Source organism: Taeniopygia guttata, chromosome Z (genome assembly GCF_048771995.1).
Source record: "Taeniopygia guttata chromosome Z, bTaeGut7.mat, whole genome shotgun sequence".
Taxonomy (NCBI): Eukaryota; Metazoa; Chordata; class Aves; order Passeriformes; family Estrildidae; genus Taeniopygia; species Taeniopygia guttata.
Window position 1 is genome coordinate 8,190,268 of NC_133063.1, and position 20,050 is coordinate 8,210,317.

At 38.3% G+C, this 20,050-nt stretch overlaps 1 protein-coding gene across 2 annotated transcripts in view; it reads left to right on the plus strand.

Moving 5' to 3' along the window:
- GAK (cyclin G associated kinase) overlaps positions 1 to 20,050 on the plus strand; it is a 65,483-nt gene that overhangs the window by 13,272 nt on the left and 32,161 nt on the right. For both annotated transcript variants that reach the window (XM_030258987.4, XM_030258986.4), the window contains exons 7-13: positions 530 to 619; positions 6,473 to 6,608; positions 7,243 to 7,355; positions 7,916 to 8,027; positions 10,248 to 10,371; positions 16,736 to 16,785; positions 16,872 to 17,020. In XM_030258987.4, coding sequence (XP_030114847.4) covers positions 530 to 619; positions 6,473 to 6,608; positions 7,243 to 7,355; positions 7,916 to 8,027; positions 10,248 to 10,371; positions 16,736 to 16,785; positions 16,872 to 17,020 — 774 coding nt within the window. The remainder of the gene's footprint in view (positions 1 to 529; positions 620 to 6,472; positions 6,609 to 7,242; positions 7,356 to 7,915; positions 8,028 to 10,247; positions 10,372 to 16,735; positions 16,786 to 16,871; positions 17,021 to 20,050) is intronic.

Consider the following 20,050-nt stretch of genomic DNA (forward strand, 5'->3'; position numbering starts at 1 on the left):
ACTGCAAGCCCCTGTTTTGCTGTCTGATATTCTTGGAAAGCATTGCACTGATGAAATGATGATGTTGTACCACTGTCTTGTATAGTCTGTGCAAAAAGATGGTAGAAAAGGTCATTCCAGGTATTCTTGTGACCAGAGTTTTTCTCTGGATGTGTCTGCACTGTCATTAAGTGTGCTGAGAAAGGGAGAGAGATGCACTGGAGTGTGAATTTGCCTATTGCCTTATTGTTGATTTTTGGTATTAGTATTCCTGTCTATTTTTGCTTTGTGTAGAACAGTCACTTTACGTGCTTTGTGGACTCTTGATGATCACAATGTTATTTGAGTCCTACTGTCTTCACTTGACCTTATGTCAAAGCTGTTGTGACTATTGCAGGATTCAGTTGATAGCTTTTTCCTTGACAAGTGTTTCTGAAATTAATTTAAAAAATAAGAGTACTCTCCATTCTAGATAGAGAGCTGTTTCCTTGGTTGAGTGCTGTTAAAGCTCATTGTTCAAGATTGTTTCAACAAATTCTGTCTTCTCCAGATCACAAGGAATACAACACCAATGTACAGGACACCAGAAATGATAGACTTGTATTCAAATTTCCCAATTGGTGAAAAGCAGGACATTTGGGTAAGAAGTCTCTTTTCTTGCTGCATCATAGTTGCTTATATTATAGTGAAACGGATTTTGCAGGCTTTGTGTATGGATTCTGTATCTAAATGTTAAAAGAATGAGATGTACTGTGCAAGGTTTTTTCCTACATCAAATTTGACTTCTATTTGAGAGGCAATGCTGAACTTCTCTAACATTTGGTAGAACTGTTGCCTAGTTGGAGCCTGCCACCATAAATCCAGAATACTTAAGAGTCCTTAGATTCAAGTTATTGCTTTTCATGCTCTGCCATGCATATAATCCTGGGACAGCCTATTGCTGAGTTCAAAATGGTTATGTCCAAGTAGGGAATGTAGCTAGAATACTGACAGATACTATGAATGAGACCAATGCAGAGATCATTCATGCTTTGTGTAGAAAGGATGAATGTTCCTGTTCACTAAAAAATCTGTAGCGAGAATTAAAGGTAAATATAAAATCCTCAGCTGTACCTTTTCCAGCTGCATAATGTTGCAGTACTGAAGTACTCCCCAGTAGTGTAGCGCTTAGTGACTTAGTTTATGGGATGTTTTTTACAGAGGCAGGTTTCAAGCTGTTCAGTTCTTACCTGTATTATTAGTGTATCACAAGACAAATTGAGGAAATGTAATGCTGGTGCTTTAAAATATTTTTTATGGAATCTTGGAAGTTCATTCAGTTTTTTAAATTAGTTGCAAGATATTGTGGAAACTCTTGTTCCGTTTCTACAGCTGTTGGTGACATCCTTGTGGCATGTGAAGAAACACCAAGTAAAACACATTTTTTCTGGCTATTTGGTCTCTTCATGCACATTAAATACTGTCAAGCCTGAGCCAGGATTACAGAGTCACAGAATCACTAGGTTGGAAGAGACCTTCAAGATCGTTGAGACCAGCCCATGCCCTAACACCTCAACTAAACCATGTCACCAAATGCTACATCCAATCCTTTTTTGAAGATATCCAGGGATGGTGACTCCACCACCTCCCCAGGCAGACAATTTCAGCACTTTATCACTCTTTCCATAAAAACTTTTTCCTGATATCCAACCTATATATTTCCCTTGGTGCAGCTTGAGACTATGTCCTTGGGCTCTCTCAGTTGCTGCCTAGAGAAAGAGACTGACCCCCACCTGACTACAACCACCTTTAAGGAAGTTGTAGAAAAGTTGTAAGGTTACCTCTGAGTCTCCTTTTCTCCAGACTAAATAACCCCAGCTCCCTCAGCCATTCCCCACAGGCTTTGTATTCCAAGCCCCTCACCAGCCTCGTTGCTCTCCTCTGGTCACACTCCAGCATCTCAATGTCTTTCCCAAACGGAGGGGCCCAGAACTGGACACAGCACTCGAGGATGTGGCCTCACCTATGCTGGGTACAGGGGGAGAATCACTGCCTTGGCCCTGCTGGCCACACCATTCCTGATCCAGGCCAGAAGCCATTGGCCTTCTTGGCCCCCAGGGCACACTGCTGGCTCATGCCCAGCCGGCTGTCAGCCACTGCCCCCAGGTCCCTTTCTGCCTGGGCACTGTCCAGCCACACCATACCCAGCCTACAGCAGTGCAGGGGGATATTGTGGCCAAAATGCAGGACTTGGCACTTGGACTTATTAAACATCATCTTATTGGACTCTGCCCATCCATTCAACCATTCCAGGTCTCTCTGCAGAGCCCTCCTACCCTCCACAACAGATTGCCACATGCTCCCAGCTTAGTGTCATCTGCAAATGTACAATGAAAGACTCAAGGCCCTCGTCCATAGTCAGTAAAAATTGAATAGAGCTGGCCCAGCAGAGAGCCCTGGGGGACACCACTGGTGCCTGGCCCCAGCTGGATGCAGCACCGCTCACCAGCACTCTCTGGGCCAGCCATGCAGCCAGTTCTGAGCCCAGCACAGAGTGCTCCTGTCCCAGCCATGAGCTGCAGCTTTTCCAGGAGTTTGCTATGGGAGACGGAGTCAAAGGCCTTGCTGAAGTCCAAATATACAACATCCACATCTTTTCCTGCATCCACCAGTTTGGTCACCTGGTCATAAAAGGAGACCAGGTTGGTCAGGTGGGACCTATCCCTCCTAAACCCCTGCTGACTGGGGCTGGTACCCTGGCCATCCTGTAGATGCTGCATGATGATACTCAGTATAAACTGTTTCATTACCTTGCTGGATGCTGAGATCAGGCTGACTGGTCTGTAATTACCAGGATCCTCCTTCCCACCGTTTTTGTGAATGGGTGTCACACTGGCCAGCTTCCAGTCACCTGGAACCTCCCCAGTGAGCCAGGACTGCTGGTAAATGATGGAGAGCGGCTTTGCAAGCTCATCTGCCAGCTCCTTCATCACCCTGGGATAGATCCCATCTGGGCCCATGGATTTATAAACATCCAGCAGCTCAGCAGTTCTCTGATGGCCTCCTCCTGGATAACAGGGGACCATTCTGCTCTGACACCATCTGCCAACCCAGGAAGACGCTTGTGCTGAGGACAAGCTTCCCACTGAAGACTGAGGCTAAGAAGGTGTTAAGCATTTCTGCCTTCTCCTCACCTGCAGTTGCTGAGTTCCCTCCCTCATCCAGTAGAGAACAAAAGTTGGTCTTAACCTTCCTTTTGCCATTAATATATTTGTAAAAACATTTTTATTGTCCTTTACAAAAGTTGCCAAATTAAGTTCAAACTGAGCTTTGGCCTCCTTAACTTTTTTTCTACGTGCCCTAGCAACTCCCAAAAATAGTTTCTGAGATACCTGACCTTCCTTCCAGAGATGATACATCCTCTTTTTATTCCTAAGTTCCTTCGAAACCTCGTTGCCCATCTGGGTTTGCCTTGTTAATGTCCAGTCAAAAACGAAACTAGAAATGTGTTTAATAAAAACCTCACTCAAAAGGGCAATTGCAGTTTATTTTTTGTTTAAAACAACTCTGTATATGTTAGTGTTAACATGGTATTTTGGGAAGATGTATTTCATTTACCATACCTGAGTTGGAACATATTATTCCATATTTTATTTTCCTTTATTCTTTGGGTTCAATAAAAATACAAAAGTATTTGGCAGTAGAGTATGGCCGTATGTCTGGAAGCATAAATGATTGTAGTTTGTAGGATAAAAAATAATTTTCAAAGGAAAAAGGTAGAGTCATTAACACTTTTGAGTCTGTGTGTTTGTCTGTGTGAACTTAAAGTAAGTCTTAGAACAGCAGCACAGATGAAAGGTTAATTATCAACCACATTGACTCCACACTGGGAATGTAGTTAGGTGTCCTTAAAAGTCCAGAGTTTTTTAGACTTGGCTGACTGCTTTCTGTACATTTCCTAAGTCTAAAGATCAGGAAATAAACACTAAATCCAAATGTTTTAGTTACTTGTTTTCAAAACTAATGTGAATTCCTGAACTCAAATTCAACTAAGTGACAGGCCTTATCAAGTGATTTTTCTCCATGTTTGAAAGGCCCTTCGTACCCTCTTTTTCTCAAAGATTTCTGAAAAAGCAAAGGATTTGACTTCGGAAATGTTTAAGGAGCAAAATTTCAAAGCTGGGTTCTCCTTACCAATATCTAATGAAAAAAATGTAATGGTCTGTGCAAGACATCCTGCAGGTTTTAATTCAATGTGAGCTAAACAATGTCTTCACGTTTCATGTAGTTTAATTTGACTTAATTGTACTTGGGTCTAATGTCTGTGCCATCCTGCAGCTGTACTGTAGAACAGTATGCAGCTTGTTTCCTGAAGCTAGAAAAAGAACAATATTTTTATTTCTTCCAAACAATCCCACCCCTTCCTTATCTCCTCAGTTTCCAAAAGCTATCTGAACCCTTCAAAAACCCCACTGTCACCTTAAGGAGGATTTAAATTAGTTTCTGTAAAGGCTGTAGCAGATCAAAAAGTTACTCCTACTTTGTGGTTCTGCTTTTTTACCTTCTGGCATGAGAGTTCTCAGATGGATCTGGATAACGTCTGTAGAAGGACTGTGCAGCTTTGGGACAACATCTTGAGAATGGACTCTTCTCAGCAGTGCTGAGGTTTTGTGGATGGTGTTAGGTTTGAGGAGTTGCCTTCCTGCAGCTGAAATTACCTTCTAACCAAATTGAATGACAGTTGGTGTTTAAAACAGCCAGAATTTATCACAGTTACAATCCTAAGTTACAGGTAAAGCAGAGGAAATTTAAAACATTCTCTAGCAATTGAAGCAAAAATCAAATCTGAGTGGCCGCTCCATTTCCTGTGTGTTCAGCTTGGTGCTTTTCTCTCCTGTGTGGCTGTGGGTGTTTTCTCCTGATGCGCAGAGTGTCTTGGATTGCACGGGGAGTAGTTACATTCTTCTGACTAAATGATGATCTGCTTTATGAGCAAGCATTTAGTGGAAGAGTAGATGGTATTTTCTGTACTGCCCTGCTGAATTAGTTAGTGTGGACTGTATGAAGCCTCACATACAGGTTACAGAGTGGTTTTTTTCCACATCCTGACAAAATTTGCAAGACTATACATAACTAAAATACGTACTTTATTTCTGGTACTGGACTGAGAGACTCACAAAGTATTTTGGAGTAACTAAATTCCTACACCTCAGAGACTTTAATAACTTTCTGACCTTATAAGCTGTTCTTGGGGTAAATTGACAACCAAGGGCAGCTGGAGATGGTGCACACAGAGGTCTGGAGGCAGTGGGCAGTTTTCTTAGGTAACATCATCAATGGATTGCTTCATTTGTGAGGGCTGTGAAAGCCCAAATGCTTATATAACTATACATACTGGGGTTCAGAAGAAACTTAGAGAAGGAATTTTCCAACTCATTGTGCCAACAGTTATGTGGAGGCATTGGGTGCTTTATTATCAAACTTTTATAGGTGAAATGGAAAATGTTTCTGTTATAATATTATAACACTACCAGCATATTTCATATCTTAATTAATTTCAAAAAATATGTATCAATTTACATTTACTTCAGTAACAGATTCAGTTATCCTAGCTAATCCTTAACACCTAGATTATTCAGAGATTAGAATTCAGAACTAACTTCTTTCTTTGTTAGTTGTTGTCTTCTCAGTTTATAAAAATCTCAAAATGGACACAGGAAGGAACTTGGAAGTTCCCAGGATGTAGTAGTCCAGATTTTGTGACTTTTGAGTCTTGAATAAACTTGTCTGAAAATGGTCTTAAATTTTATTTGTCCCAAGGGTTGAATAGCCATCTGACTGTAGAGAATAAATGGAGTGTCATTTTGGGCTTATTTTCCTCAAACCTTTATCAGAAGATGCTTTTTAGAGAGTGTTGTGTGTCTCCCTACAATTATTTAAGCAATTTGCTTAATGCTTACATAATCAACTAGCTTTTGTATTGCATAACAATGGATCTGAGTTAGATCAAATTCTGTCTTGACAAATAAAATGTGTCTCCTTGCAGCACAGGATGGAGATACAAAACAAAACTTCTGAACTTTTTTTGAAAGGATAATCCTGCTTTTGAACATGTTCAGATTGGCAAGACTAGTCATTTCTGTATGCTTTGAAATTCATAAAATTAATTTTTTGTAATGACTTCTAAATTATTTTTTAAAAAAATACAGGAATAGTTTTCCCAAATGACGAGTGATAAGACAAGAGGAAATGGCCTTAAGTTGCACAAGGGGATGTTTAGGTTGGTTGTTAGGTAGGATAGAAAAGATTTCTTCACTCTAAGGGTTATTGGGCACTGGAAGAGACTGTCCAGGGCAGTGGACATTTAAAAAATGTGTAGACATGGTACTGAGGGACACGGTTTAGTGGTGGATTTGGCAGTGCTGAGTTAACATTTGAACTTGAGGATCATAAAGGTCTTTTCCAGCCTGAAGATCCCCATGATCCTATGCAGTATTTCTGTTTGCCTCTGTAGGCTCTGGGCTGTATCCTGTACTTGCTGTGCTTTAGGCAACACCCATTTGAAGATGGAGCTAAACTTCGCATAGTCAATGGGAAATATGTCATCCCACAAAATGACACTCGCTACTCTGTGTTTCATGATCTCATTCGTAAGTTTATAGTGTTGTTTTATTTGGTGTCTTTGTGGATACATGTTCTTATTAACAATTGTTTTACTGATAGTTAAATGTTATTGACATGAGAAGGTGATAAGCTTCAGCAACTTCTTATTTTATCAATAATCTTAATACATTATAGAAAAACTGTGAAAAATTATACATTATAGAAAAATCATATATTATAAAAAAATTATGAAATTTTATGTGAAACTTGCTTTTTTAGTTTCTTTTAAGTGTCTTGCATAGTATCTGAATTAGTCCATTGGAACAATCGGTGTTTTGATTTGGTTTCTTTGTTTGCTTTAGGTTTCACATAGGTTACTGGAACAGTTAATTACTGTTCCAGAAATATATGAGACTGCAGTAGTATTAGAAACAAAGTTACCTCTGACGTTCTTTATTAACTGATCCCAAGGTGTATTCTTGGAAATATTATTGATCCTATGGAGTGTTGTTTTTTTCTTATGGCTACTATTATGAGACTTATATTTGGATATTGATTTAGTGGTTTCTCCACTCGGTTCACGTGTTTACTTATTGCCCTGGAATGTATGAAAAAAGTTATTATCAGTTGGGAGAAAAGCTTGGAAGGGTTTGTTACATTGTCTGGATCTCCTTTTTTTAGGCTCCACTTTGAAAGTGAACCCAGAGGAGAGATTGTCAATCACTGAACTTGTGAACCAACTGCAGGAGATTGCAGCAGCTAGGAATGTCAATCCTAAATCCCCTATCACAGAGGTAAAAATGTCTCATAAGGAGTATAATTGATTAGGCCTCCTTTCTGTCCTCTACAGTGTATGTGCATTTAGGAAAAGATTTCAGAGCAGGTCCCCTGTTCCTTTGTATGTTGAAAATTTTGCACTGTTTTATTTTAAAGTTCAGTTGAATTGATTAGTATCACTCATAGGATCTTTGAAAGTATGCCCATTAAAGCACAGAGACCTTAAAAGAAATACAGTATTTCTTACTGCTTTTTGAAAACCTTTTCATCCTCTTGCTTTATTCTTTAGTGTATGCTAGCACTCTGTTTGATGTGCTATGTTCTATCATAATTAACTTGCTCAGAAAAATTTTGTTTATGAAGCTCTGCTTACACTAACTTGAAACCCACTTAGGCCTCTCCTGTTCAATGCTCAATATGCACTATGCTGCAGGCGAGTCAATTAGTGTATCTTAACTTTCTGGCTTTGTCCTGAGGTTTAGTTTGCTTGTTCTCACCAAAGAGCAGTAATTTGCCAAGCATAGCAAGGTGGCTAAATTAGCAAGGAAATTCTCATTTGGAGTATTATTCTCCTCAGCTCCTGGAGCAAAATGGAGGCTATGGAAACAATGCTCAGCCTCGGACATCTGTGACGTCTGTTTCACAGAGCTCCAAGCCTGCAGGGCAGCTCAACAACTTGTACAATGCAGGTATGTTCAAAAACAGATGTCATTATAGTATAAAGACAATTGCATATCTTTCATGGGGGGAAAAAAGTCATTTGGGGATTTTAGATATTTTGCGCTTGTACCAGATCTTTGGTATTCATACCATTGCTTCTAGCCTTGTTTGTTTGGTTTTTGTTTTGGTTTTGGTTTTTTTTTGTTTGTTTTTTTTTTGGCAAGGTTTGATTTTTTGTTGATATGCAAATATGAATTTTTCAAGTTCATTGCTGTGCAAGATAAATATTATGTTTCCTATGGAAAATAATTTAAAGTGCACTATTGACCAGTAGAGGCAGGAGTGTTGATGTAAGTGAACTAAAAAGTGGTGTGGATTTAAGAACCAATAATAGTCTAACAAATAAGAGCTGTAGAGGAAGAGTCTTCAGGTTATGACAAACAGGTGAAAATAGCGTATTTTAAACCCTGAATTTTTTTTATTCAATGAGGCAATGGTATTTAAAAGTGCATTGTCTAAAGAGCAGCATTGAATAGTACTTTGAATTTAAACTGTTAAAAATCCTCGGGTTCTGTATTTTAATTGAAATGTTGTTACCTTGTGGCAGAAGGTACTGAAATCAGGACATAGCCTGAGTTTGTGTTGGACACTGAATTTGTAAGGTAAAAAAAGCAACAGTTGCCTTTGCTTTTCAAGAGGAACTATTTAACAACAGATGTGTTACAACATAAAAAGATAGCAGCTATTTGTGGTGTGTTATCACTTTGTGTTAACATGGGCTTCATGTCTGGCTAAATACAGAGAGCTTAATAAATGCAGAAAAAATTGTAGGGATTCTGGCTCTGGACCATAGTAGTTCAGTAATGCCTGGAAATTGCTGACCTTATAGGTGTTTATTTTATACTGCAAAAAGTCTGTATGAGGAAGAAATACTTCCATAAGCACCTGGGTCCACCTTTCCCTCATTTTTTCTCCTGCCCAAAAACTTTGGACCTCCCCATGATACTTTGCAAGTGCATCTGACAGTGATAGTAGTCTAAAGCTAGACTTTCACTTCCGAAAGATCCATATCCGACAGCCCCAAAGGGAAAAGGCAGCAGTCTAAATTTGGTCTTGTGGCTATCCAGTCAGCACTTTCAGGAACGGCTGTAGCTGGTACTGCCTTGAATCCAGCTAATTATAGGAGCATTGTCCAGGCTGGACTTCAGGAGAGGGTTGCACTGTAGGATGTCACTGGTGAGGAGGAGGAGTTGCAGTTCCACTTGAGAAAAACAGTTGTTGGATTAGCAGAACTAAATGTCTCCAAAATGACACAATTAAAAGCTGATGTACTTAGTTTGTAGAAAGAGATAATCCAGAGTACATTCAGTTAAATATACTTAATATAGTAAAGAAAATAAGCTTGATAGGCTTATTTACATCTAGTTTTTTACTGTTCTTTCTGCACCCATATTAACTATTATATCTGAATATGGAGCACTTCAATTAGTGTAGAAGATATCAAGGGACTATTTCATATTGTATTCAGTTTTGCTTCCAGCTTGATATTTCTTGCTTGATATTAATTATGATGAACTGTCAATGAGACAAGGGATATTAATTTTCATGGGGAAATGTTAAAATTGGGTAACACTTATTGCACTAATATGTATATATCAATTTCTGTGGAAGAATACAGCATCCTAATGCAATTATAATCAAAAGTCTGTCTGGTCATCTGTTTTGTGCAAGAATGCCTACTATTAGTTGTATACAATCATATTAACAGGTATATTGTGCTGTGATGTTCTGCTATCTGGGATGTTGTGCTTAAATCTTAAGCTTAACTATGCCAGCTGCTTCTGAAACCCTACATTAAAATGTGTCTACTGGAGATGATTAAGTAGATCTGCTTATGGCAAGCTGCACTTCAGAAACTAAAGAAATTACTAAAGAAATGCAATGTTTGCATTGACACTATGAAACATATGCCTTACTTCCAGAATTCTCTATCTTGTTTTCTCATAAATACAGACAGCAAATTAAGCAATGTGTATATTAGGTATATTACTGGTACTTCCTGACTGCTGGAACTACTATTTTTTTTGTGTAGGTCATAGTAAGGAGAACTTTGGAACTGTGAGCCTTACAGCAAGGTATAGCCTGTGTGTGCATTCACTTTATTCCAGCTTTATAGGCAACATACTTTAAGTCATATCCTGGAATGGGCTCCATAATAAAGTACAATTATTTTTATTCAACTACTCTAGGCCTGACCGTTGCGGAATGTGACCAGACTTATGGAGGGTTCTTTGATATTCTGAGAGGTGGAACAGAGCGATTTTTCACTAATATTAAGGACACATCTTCTAAAGTTATCCAGTCTGTGGCCAAGTGAGTAAAAAAAACCCCAAAAAATAAAAAATTGTGCTGATAAGAGTTCTAAATGAAGGCACAGGAGTTTACTCCAGAAATGGTAAATTCAGCATATTTGTCCAAGTTTGAGCTGTGTAGCTGATAGCTACCCCCTGAGATTTTATGTATGATATTTATACAAAAGTTACTTCACCAGTCATGTACTAGAATTGAGAATGTTGCAGTTAGAGCCTGTCTGTAGGTACTACTTGCCCTGCAGTGCTTCAAATACTGAAAACATCATGGAGAATTGAATTATTATTTAGGGCCTTCATGGATATAAGAGAATGAAAAAGATGGAGTGTTGAAATGTACAAATCAAGGGAATGGATGTGCGAAGGGGAAAATACCTGCAGGTCAATAAGCTCTTCAGGTTAGTTTCCAGGTGGAATCCTATGCCTTCTAGACAGTGTGAGAGGCACTCTTTGTCTCCTGTACCCTGTGTTGCATGTATGAACACTCTCAAGTTCAGATATGTATGTTTTCAGATTAATATTGTGTGATTATTTTCTTTTCTAATCAGGTTATCAGTCCCATTTCAAATATTTCTAATACTTCCTTATTATCAGTATGAATCGGTCTGTACAATTTTAGATTTTTAGCTCATAATAAAACATATTTCTCATATGTAGGTTTTTTTTTCAGAATTTGGGTGTTACTTGTGCATAGTACTGCTTTTAAAGTATTTATAATGATCAGGTAAGATTTGTAGATACTGCAACTCTGCATTTACTTCAAGTTTTTAGCTGTTGGCCCTTACACTTAGTCTGTTAAAACTTCTAAATATGGCTTAGAAAGGCCAGGTCCTCGTATTTTTTAAAAGTTGCAAAAGCTGCACTGCTTTGGTTTGTCCTTAAGCTTTCTATAGAAGTAACTGGGCAGTGGCATTTAACTTTTTGCCCTGTGAAAACCGCATGGACACAGGGCAGGGAGGTGTACAAAGGGAGCAAACTGTTGAGTGATGAAAAGCATTTTTGACTAAGTTATAAGCCCTACTTTCCCATGGCTGTCTCGTAGCTCTTACTATGTTTTTATCGTGCACTACCATGCATCTGAAGTACTCCTACACTTCATTTTCTTATTCTCTTGACTCCACGTGACTTTCTGGGTGCACCTTCATCACTTAGTTTGAAGCAGTTTTCTCTTCCTGCTCTTGCAAGTGGTTTCTTTGTTAAAGGCTACTGGAAGTTTAATCCTTTTTTAAATTTCATCTTGTGCAGTTTTTCCCTTTTCTAGCATTGGGTTAGGACTGTCTAAAATTGACTTTTTAATATAGAATGGCTTGTGTTGTGCTTACACCTTATTTTTATTTCTCTTACCTTACAGTGTGTGAAACTTTTTTCTTTGTGTGGTTTCCTTTGCTTCCCTAGTAAGTGTAGTGGGCAAGGAATAAAACAGTAACTGTACATTCAGCCACATCTGCAGAGCTCATCTAGCAACTTCTGAAGTACTGGACAGTGAGTACTGGCTGTCTGAAAAGATTCTATTCAGTTCTCATCTAAGCAAAGACTTATTTTGGGCAGTCACCATAATCTAAACAAACAGCTTGTCTTGTTGTTGAGACTTAGTATGCCTTTTCTTGTCTCTAGTTAGTGTTCTGTGGCTGAACACAACAGCTTATTGCATGGCTTGTTGAACTTACTAAATATTAGTCAAAGGAAAACTTACTACTTTTACATAATTTGTTTGAATTACAGTAGTGACATATGGACTTTTACTAGAACTGAGTATCTTGAAAATGTAATTGCTTGACCTCATACTAGTTTGTAGCTTTTAATAGGACGGTATGTTGTCATAGCCAAATAAGATCAATTACCTAGAGACCTTTTAAAGCTACTGAGGAATACACATTTGTATGGACTGTGGTGAATTGACAGAGGCTTGTCAGACAGTGTATGCTGTGTCCCAAGATTGACCATGAGGAGATCAGTCCCTCTCAGATGTTTTGGACTCAGTTGGATGAATAAAGGTTTTGTTTAGGTGACTCTTGACCATCACCTTTGACACAATATGTTAAGGTATCAAACTTTTGTTTAAGTTCTGCACTATCATAAGCAAATCTTGATTTTGTGGAGCACCCTCTGTCTCTATACAGATGGGCTTTTCTTTTCTTGTATCATCTGAGTGGATTTAGTCATTGGACTGAGGAGTGGGGAAAAAAAAGAGGAAGTGCTCCAAGCATTTAATTCTGCTAGTGAGAATCAGTTACTTTAATACTTCATTTTCCAGTGACTGAAAGATAAACTTTCTCCACTTGTAATTTACCAATATTATTTAGCAACCCTGAGTTGTGTAGTTTTCCTTCTTTGTATTGCCTTATATTTTGAATCCTTACTGTATTTAACAGTGAAATGGCAAAACATGAATTAACATGACTAATAGTTACTGCTCTGTAGGGCCTATGGTAAGCTTATGTCCTTTAGTATTTTAACATTGCTAGCATTTAACATTCACTATTCTGCTGAGAGTTCCACCACTGGTCTCGTGCGTTCTTGAACTGTGTCTTAATCAAGCTGAATTGTTAATTCTTTGTTTGCATCTGCTATAGGGCATGTCTGTTTCTGTCATATTCATTCTCTGCCTTCACAAACTTGTGTTGTGGATATAGCTGATACAATCGGCAATGTGAGAGTACCTATTCTGCTGTTACATCTTTGACTGCCTTTCCAAAACTCTTCAACCAACATAAGAAGCAGACATTCTGGAAAAATTAAAATGTCTTTTCTTTGTCATGCATTTTCCTCACCCCACTTAAGCACTTTTGGAGTCTATAATTTCATAAGGTAGGCTCTCTCTTTCCTACATAACATTGCTTTTTTGAATTACAGGGTTACTTCCTTTGTCTGCAGACAGACTTCTATCTTGCCAAATCCAAACTACAGCGTACGATTTAAGTATTTTGTTGTTGTGATAAAAAGAACTTAATTTTTTCTTTTCTGTAGCTGCCTTTTGCTTGATTCTGATTTTGGTCTCTTGGTATTCCTAATAAATTATAAGATCTGAAAGCTGAAACACACATTACAGTCTGCTCAGAATAGGAGAGTAAATGAGGACCACCTTCATTGTCCCCCAGACTAGCTCAATTGCAGGTGTCATAACTTCTGTTGCAGGTTCAGGTCAGGCAGATACGGCAGCTGTTAGTAACATGGAGAGAACAAAGTGCAACAGAGGTTCAGCCCCCTTGTTACAAACTGCCTTAAAAGCAAGTACCAGGGTGGAGGTGGAGAAGATATGCATTGCTTTGTGCAGTGGCACCATCTGCACAGACAGGAGCCTCGATCCAGCAGATGTGCCCATATGTGCCTGAAAGCTCAGCCTGCAGCTGTGCAGCCACAGCATTTCTCCGTTAAACTCAGAGAATTTTTTTTTTCTCGCTTGTGGAGCTTCTGTGCCCTTTTTTGGGCACCAGTTTTTATGCTTATTGAGGCCTGCATCCATACAGGTTACAAATGCCCTGCCAAAAAATCATAGCTAAATGTTTTAAGGATAGGATTTTCACTGGTATTAAAAGTAGCAGGTAAAACTCGTGATCAGTCTTCCTTTGCTTTGTCAGAACAATCTCTTTTGCTGAAAAAATTATAATGTAGTGATCTAGGAACAATTAGCTACCTTTTATCCTTGCTTTCTTGGATTTTAAGGTATTTTTGTTTCTTGTTTAGTATTTTATTTCATGGATCTTTGTATTGCACTAGGTAGTTGCATGATTAATTCAGTTTCATGAAGCAAAATCAAGTGGGAACAGTTTGATGTGAATTTTAGTGCTGTTTTTCTTCCTGGATTTTAAAAAATAAACTGAAAAAAAGATGGATAGATTTTTTTTTCTAATCTTGTAAATGTAGAGATGTCTGGAGGAAGATTGCTTAGTGTTAGGGCAGTATTTAAATTAATGGTTTATATGCTCACATTGTAGCTGTGCTGGTTAGTTTGTCATTCTTTGTTCTTTATCATCTTCAGTTGTTAGTAAACAGATGGTACTGTTGTAGAATTTTGTAATATATGTTATCTAGTTTTTTTTGTGAGTTTAGTTGCTAATTTTAGTTCCATTGTTCCTAATTTGCTGGAATTGTCTGTTTAATATTACTTGTGGTCTTTAGGTGCATCTAGTCTCTGGCAAGAATGATAATGCCAACCATTTACACAGTGAGAAGTTTTTAACATGTAGTTAGAACTTCTTACTTTTGCTTTGATATTTATTCTGCAAAATCAGAATTCATGTCTTACTTGCTTCATTTCATAGAATCAAGCAGTAGTTTTGATTGGAAGCAGCATCTAATTCTACCCCATGAGCAGTGGGCAGGGACACCTTCAACTAGAGCAGGCTGATATCCATCTGCTCTCTTTCAGTTTAAAGCCATTTCTTCATATCCTGTCATTACATGGCCTTGCTAGAAGTCCCTCTCCAGCTTTCTTGTAGGCCCCCATTAGATATTGTAAATAAATAACCCCCTGTCTCCATACAGAGACTAGACTAGTCTAGTCCTGCCCCACAGTGAAGTAGTCCCTGTTTTGAAGAAGTCTGGTGTCATCAGAGAATTAAATGTCGGTGTCATATCATACTTTTTTTTTTTTTTTTACTTAATTAGAACCTTAAAAACACACAGAGTTTCCCATGTTGGGCCACAGACTGAAAACATTCCATGTAGGTCTATGTTTGCATGCTTTTCTTCTATTATACATATATAATGTATATTTTTGTTCAGTCACGCTAACCTCCATCATTACTAGCACACAGTAAAGAATCAAAACTTAATGTTCTTTCTTGGTGTTTCAAAATTTGAGTGTAGTATCCTAGGTCTGCCTTTCTAAGCAGTGTCTTGAAATTTTATTGTGATATAGAAGTTTTGTTAGTTGTGATCTAGAGTTTTGCCTCTGAATTAATGAAATATGCATCATAGTGTTTTAATGACATTTTGATATTCTGGAGTTAATAGGCTACTGAGATATTTAATTTAGTGTAACTCAAATTCACCCATTAGTCTAAATCAAAATCTGTTGGTGAGTTTTGTTCTTATTTTGGCAATTCAGGAGTGCAGACCAGTGTAGTTATACTCAAGCCTATTGGCCTGCACTGGCTCTCTTCAGTTTTTTTCTTTTGCTTTTTCATTCTGCTACATAGCAGATACCATAGAAACAAAAAAGTAATAGTGGTCTCAGATTAGTTAATTGTTGACATAGTGGGGATGATTAGGTTAAGGTGCAGGCAATTGACCTAAGGATCACTGAGAGATTTTCTGAAATGGATGCACTTTTAAACTGTGCACAGTTGTATAAGAGAGAGATGAGTAATGACTAATGCCTTGCTCAATTTTGGGAGTTCTGGAAATGAATTTTTTGTAAGAATTATTTAGACGAGGGAAGAGATTCAGGTACTCTCTGTGTTGAGTGCAGGTAGCTGGGGTTGCAGCTGCAGTGGGAGCTGCAGGTTGAGCTCTGGCTGTGAGCCTGAGGCAAGAGGTCTGGAATTGCCAATGTTTAGCACAGCAAAGGGCACAGGACCTGTGACCAGCCAGGACACTGAGGCACTCCGCAGGAAGACCCCAGACCTTGGCACCCATAAACTGGGAGTATAAAAGCTCACTGTTTCCTTTGTTGGGAGTCCCTCCCGGGAGGTAGCAGCTCCAGCTGTTAATCTGTTGCTGCAGGAGGATTAAATTACAAAAAATTACAAAAAATTACAAAAGCCAAACTCAGTTCTGGGACCCTGCTATGGGAAGCCTGGGGTCCGACTGGTAAGGGAATCTAGTCTGGCTGTGTGAGTGTGGGATGTGTAGGGGGTCAAGTGGACACCCATTGGCTCTCCAGGTGCAAAAGGGCTTCAGTCTGGCAGTGACAGCTCTGGTGGTGGTTCGAGTGTGCTGCCAGGGTCCTTCCTGAATGGCTAGACAGGGAAGTGTTCTTAACACTGTCCATATGGAATTTGAATATTGGGCAGCATGGCCGTCTATGATAGATAGTAACATACCAGAGTTATGTAATTTAAACCTTGATGTTCTCTTCATTAAAGATATTAATGTATCATCATTAGGCTTTCAAACTAACACCCTTCAGTGCATTTTCACCAGTAAGAGCAGGGCCTAGAGGTGTGAGTTAAAGATTAAAGGTATTTGTATAAAATCCCAGAGATGATTTTGGTGCGACTAATTTAAATGAGTAACTGCTTAAACATGATATCTGTTCTAAAAGCTCTGTTTTGAAACTCTAGAAATGTGAGTGTAACAAGCCTCAGATGGAAGAAATGAAACACTATTCATGGTGGTGGGTGCCACCTGAGAGATCTGGCGTTTAGACTTACGGCTTGAATGTTTATATGTCCCAATATTAAAACCAATATGTTCTCTTTCAGTTATGCAAAAGGAGACTTGGATATATCATACATCACTTCAAGAATTGCTGGTATGATATCTATATATTTGTTAAACATAATTTCTGCTTGCTCTTAATACATGAAAAAATTCACTTGTTGTTTGTTCTGTCTTCAGTGATGTCCTTTCCAGCTGAAGGTGTAGAATCTGCCATCAAAAATAACATAGAAGATGTGCGGTTGTGTCTGGACTCTAAACATCCTGGCCATTATGCTGTGTACAATCTCTCTCCAAGAACATATAGACCTTCCAGATTCCATAACAGGGTGTGTATAGTTTTTGTGTATTTCTCTAAAAGGCCTGGAAACATAATTTTTCATTATATGTACTATATAATAAGTTTTCATTATATATAATATATAATAAATTTTCATTATACCTTCAGCTTTTTATTGTAGAATAGGTTAAAGCAGGTTAATCAAAAAGAGTAAGTATAAACACAAGGTCAAAGAGGTACCTATATTTTCCTTGTCTTTCCTTTAAAACCAAACTTAACTGGTAGCAGACTAAACTTTAATCTTAAAAAGTCTTACTAAACAGACTAAAGTATGTTTTTTTTCTAGGATAGTAATATCTTTGAAAACATGCTCATGTACCTTATGTGTTTCACATTTAAGTGGAGAATACTTAACATAATGAAAGTCTTACTAAAACGTCAATCTCCCCTATATTCTACCATTTTCTGGTATCGAGGACATGGTGAGTGATTTGGATAACCTGTTCACTGGAGTTTCTCCTTGTCCAATTACATACCATTTGACTCCCATATGACTCAGCCATAGCTGACTGATTGTTCTCACCATCTTCAGTATGGTTGTAGCTTAGCTGAGCCTTCATTATCCTTCCTGGCAATTTCTCAGATGCTGATATGAAGGCATTTGCCTAATTCAGCAACAAGGGATTGAGAACATCTTGTTAGATGCCAAGATACTGGACTTCAGTGTTTGCTCCTGTCCTGGCTCAACAGTTGGGACCGTTGCTGTGTTGTGAGTTGTCCAGCACCTTAATAGTCTGTAGTGATCATGCCCCTTCCACACAATACTTTCTGCCAAGAAAAGAGTCTAGAACCATTATTTGTTACAGAATGATAAAGCCTATTGGCCTTATTATACAGAGCCATCCTTAGCATTATTTCAGTTATCAGAGTTGACTTAAAATGTTGGGGTGTGGTATATTTAACGTATTCTTTCTAGTGCTATCACTTCCTTTAGTTTCCTTGTAAACAAGATGAAGTATTGTCACACCTGGAAGAAAACATTACTGCATCTTTGGATGAATGCAGTCAGCTTCTTTATATGTATCTGGTTCAATATGAAGTCCAGGCAGAGGTTATTCAAGATGGAAGGCAAAAAACTTGATTATGCAGGAAATATACTGCATGATTATTTGTAGCAGGTACCTCAAAGCAAAATGTTCAGCAATTCCTTTTAGCACTAGATTGCTGGAAAGTCTGAGACTGATGTGGTGAACTGATTTATTCCACATCCTGCAAAGTGATCTGTTTATGGAAGAATAAGCTCTGTGACTGGGAATTTGCTTACCAATGGATTTTTTTGGTTATACAAGTCTGAGGTGTCTATACACCTGGTATTTCTGATGTGTTGGTACTAAGAATGGTAGTATGATCTCGGTTTTGTTCAGAAGTCATTGTAGGTCATAATTAGTTGAAACATTACAGGTTCATGACCACTTTATTGTCTAGGAGTATTTAGGAAGGCAGTTATTTTACCTGGAAACAAACTCTAATTGTATTTGGAACTCTTACCTGCCTAATCTTGAAATTCAGATGTTTAGCAATACTGACTAATTCATTCTTCAGTGCTGAATGAGAGCAGCCATGTAGGAACCTAAAGAAGCTTAGGTTTACTTTAATGCTGGCAAAAGATGATTATGCTAAGCCTTTAAACATGATCAGAGGAGAACAGCTTCTAAAATTCTTAATTCTGACAATTTGCTTAGAAGGTATTTATGAAATTACATATTACTGGTTTCTTGCTGTTTGCTATCTATATGGATCTTCTACAAATTTCTTTAATCTTGATTAAATTTAATGGAAGTTTTGAAACTAGCTTCTCTGCTAGTTTTGAGTCCTTTTTGGAATAGGTTGTTCTGAGAATTTGGGCACTGTCCATAATTCTGCTAATTGTCAGTACACTTAGAGCTTAAAACACAGCTAAAGGAATAGAAAGTAGTGTTGTTTTTGTTACGTCTTGTAGGAAACCTAGTGTTTGAGTGGAAAGTGAATGGTAAATTAAAAGGAAAAAGTCTGTACTTTTTGCTTTTTTGAATACACTTTTTTTAGGCTGTGTTCTGGTCTGAAGCTGCAATGCTTCAGTATGATTCTTCTGCAGTGTTGTGATTTAACTTCAGCCAGCAGCCAAGCCACTTGCTTTTTCCTCCCTGGTAGAAATGGAGAGGGAATTACAAGGTGAACGTGAGAACTCGTGGGTTGAAATAAAAGCAGTTTAATAGGTAAAGCAAAAACCACAGGTACAAGCAAAGCAAAACAAGGAATTTATCCACTTTTTCCCATGGGCAGGCAGATGTACAGGAAGGCAGGCTCCATCATGCATTATGATTCCTTTGGAAGACAAATGCCATTGCTCTAAATGTTTCCCCTTCCATTCTTTTTCCAACAGATTTATGGGTTGAGCATGATGTCCTATGTTATGGAATATTCCTTTGGTTAGCTGGGGTCACTTGCCCTGGCTATGTCCCCTCCCAGCTTCTTATGCACTCCAAGCCTGCTTGCTGGTGAGGTGATGTGAGAGCCAGAAAAGACCTTAACTCTGTCTAAGCTGTGCTTACCAATAAAAAAATCACTGTGTTATCAACACTGGTTCCCTTACAAATACAAAACAGAGCCTTACTTAATTACTACAGAGAAAATTACTCCAGCTGAAACCAGCACACATTACTGTTGTAATATTTGAGATGTACTGAAGCCCACATTGAATCCTGTGGTGAACAGGGATATAAAAGATTTTTTTGACCTAGCTTTTCTTTGTTTCCTGGTGCCTTTACATAAGCTTGCACTAACAAAGAAATGTGCAATTTAAATCTATTGCAAAGTGATGCTTTCTGAAATGGCCTTACTTTTAAATTAAAATATTAGAGTACAATGAAAAGTTGTAGTAGACTTAGACTGTTTTTTTCAGTCTTTTTTCCTATGCTTGGCACAAACACAGTTTTTTGTGATAATCAGTTCAGGTAATTTATCTCAGAGTAACCCTTGAACTCTTTATCTAGATAGGAAGACGTTGCTGATAGGAGTACTTGGTCTTCAATATCTGGCA